Here is a 6,979-nt window from a genome sequence, read left to right as displayed (position 1 = left end):
ATCATTTGTTGTCGGTAGCGTTCAGTATTAACGGTTTCGCCAGGTTTTAGCAGCTCATAATAGATCACTCCTTTCTGATCCCACCAAACACATTGTCTTCCGTCCATGGCAATTTGGCCTTGCAGTCGATGTCGATGGTTCGCCTGGAGTTACCCATGATCTTTTACGCTTAGGATTCTCAAAATATATCCACTTTTCATCGCCAGTCACAATTCGATGGAGAAATGACTTTCTTTTGTACCTGGCGAACAGCATTTCGCAAGTGGTTTTTCGGTTTTCGTGCTGTCTTTCATTCAGTTCATGTGGAACCCATTTTCCCATCTTCTGAATCTTTCCCATGGATTTCAAACGTATGGAGACGGCTTCTCGTGTCACATTCAATTGATCTGCGAGTTGTTGTTGAGTTTGAGCGTCATCCTCATCCAACAATGCTTGCAATTCGCTGTCTTCAAACTTTTTCGGTGATTTTCCGCGTTCTTCGTTTATCACGTCAAAATCTCCACTTTTGAATTTTTTAAACCACTCAAAGCACTGTGATTTACCAAGAGCATGCTCACCGTAAGCTTCGACAAGCATTCGATGCGGTTCTGCAACAGTTTTCTTCAAATGGTAACAGAAAATCAATGCTGTCCGCAAATCGTAGTTTCCAGGCACAAAATTCGACATGTTCAACGCTACTACAAACTATACTGTTGTATGAAACTTGTATTGTTGTGAGTTGAAAATCTTTGTCAGATGTCAGAACAAGGAAATGACGTCAATAACGCGGTCTGACGGCAACTACATTGACAGCTATGACCATCTATTGGTAAATTCCGGTTTCATATTTACATACCTGGTAGGACAAATGTTTATTATAAAATATTATAAAATGTCTAATTTAACATCGTAAAAAAATTTCCAAATTTTATTATACTTTATTTGAGGTTATAATTTCTTCTTGTAATTGTGAATTTAGCACTATGTAACACGTTTGTGTAACTACTTGCAACTGAATATTACGTTTTGTCGTGTTCAACTTGTCCTTTCTTTCTGAAATGTTTGAAACCGTTATTTTTCTCGCATTTCTGACGTCACGTAATCATGATCACTCACGGTGCCTCACCTTTCATCTAGGGGTACTCTGAGCACCGTGAGTGCTACGTAATGCGGAGTCTACAATAAAAGTCGTAGCAGTCGTAGGCTCTTAAGTTGTAGAAAATTTACCAATCATAGTCGATTATTCTTCTCATATTCTACTGTGATTGGTTAATTTTCTACGATTTAAGACTCTACGACTGCTACGACTTCTATTGTAGACCCCACTTTACTACGACGTCACTGTGCTCACACTGGCGCTGCAAGCATGAAACGGACCAACCATAAGCAATCGTGAGCGCACTAATAACGCTGTAAGCGTAAATCGGATGGAAAAGAGGGAGAGGAAGGAAGAGAAGGAGGGAGGGGAAGAGAAAGAAAGAGAGAAATAGATACATATATACAGAAATTATGCAAGAGGTTAGAAAAGTACGAAAATTCAAGAAATTAGAACACAATTGCGTTTTTTCTGTACAATTATGTTGATATAATTTTGTACGAGAGAAAAGATTCTATAGAAAAGGATAAAAAAATAAAATAGGTCATAAAACGAACACTAATTCTCAGCTAGAAATGATAGATTACTCATATTTGTACATACCTTTAAAATTGTACCACTTCTAATAGATTCCATGAGCATTGGTCTAAGATCAGTTATCGACTCCTCATTATTGTTATTAGTAACATTTGTGTTTATTGTTGTGTTGTTAGAACTATTTGAGTCGGATAAAGGTGGCAGAGGCGGTGGTGTAGGAACGTTCCTACTGATTTTTGAAGGAGCTGGAGGTGGAGGTGGAGGTGGAGGAAGAGCCGGTGCTGATGTTATAGTTGGTGGAGGTGGTCTTGATGGTAAGGTTCTATGTACTGGTGGAATATTCGATAAAGTATTTAAAGGTGTGCTCAAAGGTAAGTTAGATGGCACACTTGGTAATGCAGAAGATGCGCTAAAACGATTTGGAGGTAAAGGCGGAGCAATGCGAATCTGATGCTGAAACACAATATGTTGTTTTTATTTTATTACATTTAAAATTATATACTATTTTAATATTTATTTTAACATTATATATGATATCAATAATTTAATTATGTCTAATAATGTAAAATGTGCAAATGTAAATATATCACTAAATTATATATTAAGTATATGTATAGTAACAGTAATAGTAATAAAAAAAATATGTACATATATACATTTAATTCATATATGTATATAAAAATTATACATAAAAGGATATAAAAAATAGGATTTTATAGATTTTTATGGGCCATTCTTTGTCAAATCGGCCATCCACCGTTCCAAAATTGTACTTAACATAGGAAAACCAGCTTGCACACAAATGTAGCTTTAGGCATAAACTATTGAAAGCCATGTAAACAATTGCGATATTCAAAATGCCGGGTCCAATATGGCGGATATTAAGCAGAAGAAATATGGAAATAAATAAAAAAATATGGAAAAAAAACGGTGCTAGTATTCGTTGAATTAAATTTAAAGTCTGTTTTCAAATGTGTCGCGAACTTTGGTTATCAAAGACAAATCTGTTGTCAAATTTTAGACATTTAAAGTGGTGAATTTATCATGACGGACATAAAGGTATGAAATAGACAAATCGAAAAGCTCTTTACCTTTCACAGGATTAAGACTATCTGTACAGGATGATTCAGAACAACTCAGGTGTCCCTGAAAAGATGTATTCCTGATCGAATTCTAAGACTGTTTCTTTACAAAAATTTTGTCCTTAGTTTTCAAATTACAAAAAAAAATAGTTCGCATATAACGGGTCGTATAGGAGACGAGCAGGAGCGACGCTCACGGTTAGACGCGGGCGCTTTACGTACAGGGCGTACATTGATTGAGCACATACACACGTTTATAAAAACGCATATGAAACGTACATTACTTTTCTTTTTTTTAATTTTTTGTTTCTTTTTTCGTTTTCAATGTGTTTATGTTTATGCATATTTTTAAATAAATATGTACTTCAATAACTGAAAGTTTTTTAAATATTATAATATAGTATATTTAACATAAAAAATGTAATTGCCTTAAGAGCCAGACACAAGGTATTAAAGACTGTTCTACTATACAATGTGCTTTTTGTTTCCTGTTTCTTGCTTTTTGCTATTTTTTACATTTTGTCTTTTTGTTTCGTATCCGACTTTTTTGTTTTATCGCCTGAAATAAAAGTATCGACAACAACACAGGTTGCAAACTACAATTTAATACGAAAAATGAAAGAAAATTTAACTTACAGTTTTGTTATCGGCTTCTGTAGTCGACACATCACAATATATGCTGCATACAAGAGTTTCAGATTTTACTCGTTTAAAATAAATAGCTTGCAGTCTACAGAAAACCTCGAAAAACAATACTGTGCCTGTAAAAATGAGCTAGGAGCTTTAGTATAAGAGGAAAGAGTTGACAAAAATTTCGTTCGTATGCTACGAATAAAGTTAACGTGAAGCCATGACACCGAGCATTATTTTAGTTGATCTCTTTCTAAGAGATGGCGTTGAAATATGTTAGATAAGGACAGATGAATGCCGTTTGGGGTGATCCCGATTGACCACGGCTCGATTGGACACCACCAATCACAGAGACCGGCACCCAGTTGGACACGGCTCAATTGGACACGAGCAACTCACAGCACTTGAGACTACAAAGCTCCTAAGCACCGGTCGCTGTGATTGGTGGTGTCCAATCGAAACGTGGTCAATCGGGATCACCCCCCATTAAGGGGATGCTAGAGCCGCCTGTATTACCGATAAAACTAGCGTTTTTGACGTTTTTGTTCCTGTCGAATTTCCCAGATAACCAAGCACGCGATACTCGCACCAACCCGCACAAGATACCACTACCGTACTGTTACTGTACTGCTACTAGGTGGCGGTGTATAGCGTAACTGTACGGTAGCAGTACAAAAAGTCTACATGATATTGTAATACAGCGTATTAACATTGTACCTGTATTGCATACTGTTTAAGTAAATCATGGTACATAACCCGTACCGTATCAATACGGCGTACCATTACCGACAGGAGAGAGACTGTGGAGACCTCTAGTCGAAGACGATATACATGATAACTGGTACTGCGAAAGTACAGCGTATGATTGCCTAACCTGAAAATAGTTGTTATAATATTAAAATTAAATATTAGACAGTAACTGACTGGATGTTCAGTTGAACTGCATAAATTTCTATCAGGACCATATATTGAGCAGATATATCATAGCTATACATCCACGATTATATAGGTGTTCACGAATCATCAAAGTGGAGCGGTTTCCAGACGATTTCAGAAATCAAGCATAGTAAATAGCGGTATGCAATCGGATGGGTGACCGCTTCGAAGTACTATGTATGAAATTGGTTCTCGAATTCAGGGAAAATCGTTTTTTTTTCATCATAATTTTATGATGTATACTCTGGAATAAGATATTAATCAATAATAATACTCATTTTAGCAATAAAACTATAAAATTAATTAATTTTAGTAACATGCGTACCTAAGGCGTACATTATCGATACGGCGTACCAAAAGTACGGTATACCGGTACTGTACCTTTTAGGTACGCACATACCTGACAGGTACAGTATCGGCATGCATAGTACGCCCTACGCTCACCGTACTAATACCGTGGAGGTATTTTGCTATCTGAGTTCTTCGTAGTGATTTACAAAATAAAAATTCCTTTTCCACGATTAAAATGTACATGCTAATGTACTTGTCGTTGGTGTATTTTGTGTTCAAAGCTGGAGAAAATAAAAAATTGCAGATTTCTGTATACATTTTTATCTCACAATCACCCAGATAGCAAAATACCTCCACGTTATTGGTACGGTGAGCGTACGGCGTACTATGTGTGCCGATACCGTACCTGTCAGGTACGTGCATACCTAAGGGCCGGTTGGTCCACCTTTTGGTAAATTTTACCTGTTAGGTAAATATGCCAATCCACGCATGTGATTGGGTAATCTTGCTACTTACCTGACAGGTAAAATTTACCAAAAGGTGGAACAACTGGGCCTAAAGGGTACAGTACCGGTACACCGTACTTTTGATACGCCGTACCGATAATGTACGCCTTAGGTACGCATGTTACTAAAAGTAATTAATTTTATAGTTTTATTGCTAAAATGAGTATTATTATTGATTAATATCTTATTCCAGAATACACATCATAAAATTATGATAAAAAAAAGTTTTTCCCTTCGGGAATTAATTTCATAATACTTCGAAGCGGTCACCCATCCGATTGCATACTGCCATTTACTATCCTTGATTCCTGAAAATCGTCTGGAAACCGCTGCACTTCGATGATCCACGAACACCTGTATAATCATGTATGTATGCTATGATACATCTGTTCAATATATGATCCTGATAGAAATTTGTACAGTTCAACTGTACATCCAATTAGTTACTGTCTAATATTTAATTTTAATGTTATAATGATTATATTTTCAAGTTAGACAATTATGCTGTACTTTCGCAGTACTAGTTATCATGTATATCATTTTCGACTAGAGGTCTCTATAGTCTCTCTCCCGTCGATAATGGTACGCTGTATTGATACGTTACGGGTTATGTACCATGATATACCTAAACAGTATGCAATACAGGTATAGTGTTAATACGTTGTACTATAATATCCTGTACACTTTTTGTACTGCTACCGTACAGTTACGCCGTACACCGCCATCTCGTGGCAGTACAGTAGTGGTACCTTGTGCGGGTTGATGCAGGTATCGCATGTTTGGTTATCTGGGCAGTATGGCGACTAACGCTGAACGTAAAATAGATAAAGAAATCTGCAATTTTTTATTTTTTTTAGCTTTGAACACAAAATACACCAGTGACAAGTATATTAGCGTGTAAATTTTAATTGTAGAAAAGGAATCTTTATTCTGTCAAATCACCACGAAGAAATGCGACAGGAACAAAAATGTCAAAAACGCTAGTTTTATCGGTAATACAGGCGGCTCGAGCATTCCCTTAATGTGTATAATTTTAATTTATTCAATTAATTAGTTAACAAACGTTTTGATCCATACTTAGGGGTCCTTTTCAATGTAAGGCCTTACTTTAATCTTCTGACATAATATTGTTCGTTTAGTAAACCTGGAAGATTAATGATACTTGTTGGAACATTGCGCATGCGGCCGTAACACTGTACATTAACGATATATAATAACATTGCGGTTTGAATTATACGATAATTTGATCATCAATTCATCGAACTCACTGTACTTTACATTGAAAGGGATCCTAAGCATGGATGGAAACGTTTGTTAGCCAATTAATCGATAAATTAAAATTATACACATTAATACCTTATGTCTGGCTCTTTAGGCAATTACATTGTATTTGATTTATCTCATTTGAGCCTCAATTTATATTAAATAGTATATTTAGATACAGTTTATTTAGACCAAGTATATGCTGATATTTGAGGAGTCCCTAAACATAATACAAAGCAACAACGATAAGAACAGCGATAGGAATAAACATAGAATTCCAATTCGGAAATTGTATCACTATTGCCTATTCCGTGTTTCAATCTGCATTGACATATGCATTCATATGATGGATTTATCTGTTTCTATCGTTGTGGTTATTGTCTGTTACTTCTATCGTTTTCATTGTTACTTCGCATTGTGTTTAAAACTTAGGCTGCGGTCCACTTGCTTCTTTCAAATGCTCTTAACGTTACGCTCCAAACGCTACGCTCCGATTGGTCCATTACTATTTCGAATGCTACAATTGCTACGTGAACGCTCCAGCCAACCCACCTCCCGAGGTGAGGCAGTTGAAGCGAAGTGGGAGCAAAAACGATGACGTATTGATGACATAATCAGAGTTGCTGGAAGCGTTCCGAAGCATCAAATGGACCAGTCAT

The 6,979-nt window shown here is 36.3% G+C and overlaps 1 protein-coding gene across 4 annotated transcripts in view; it reads right to left on the bottom strand.

Annotated features, from left to right (window-relative positions):
• The window catches only part of LOC108769803 (neural Wiskott-Aldrich syndrome protein), a 42,277-nt gene that overhangs the window by 11,107 nt on the left and 24,191 nt on the right, over positions 1-6,979 (bottom strand). For all 4 annotated transcript variants that reach the window (XM_018521005.1, XM_018521004.1, XM_018521006.1 and 1 more), the window contains one exon: positions 1,679-2,065. In XM_018521005.1, the coding sequence (XP_018376507.1) occupies positions 1,679-2,065 (387 nt within the window). The remainder of the gene's footprint in view (positions 1-1,678; positions 2,066-6,979) is intronic.

This window comes from Trachymyrmex cornetzi, unplaced genomic scaffold, assembly GCF_001594075.2.
Source record: "Trachymyrmex cornetzi isolate Tcor2-1 unplaced genomic scaffold, Tcor1.1 scaffold95, whole genome shotgun sequence".
Lineage (NCBI taxonomy): Eukaryota > Metazoa > Arthropoda > Insecta > Hymenoptera > Formicidae > Trachymyrmex > Trachymyrmex cornetzi.
This window is presented reverse-complemented; position numbering and strand designations above follow the sequence as displayed.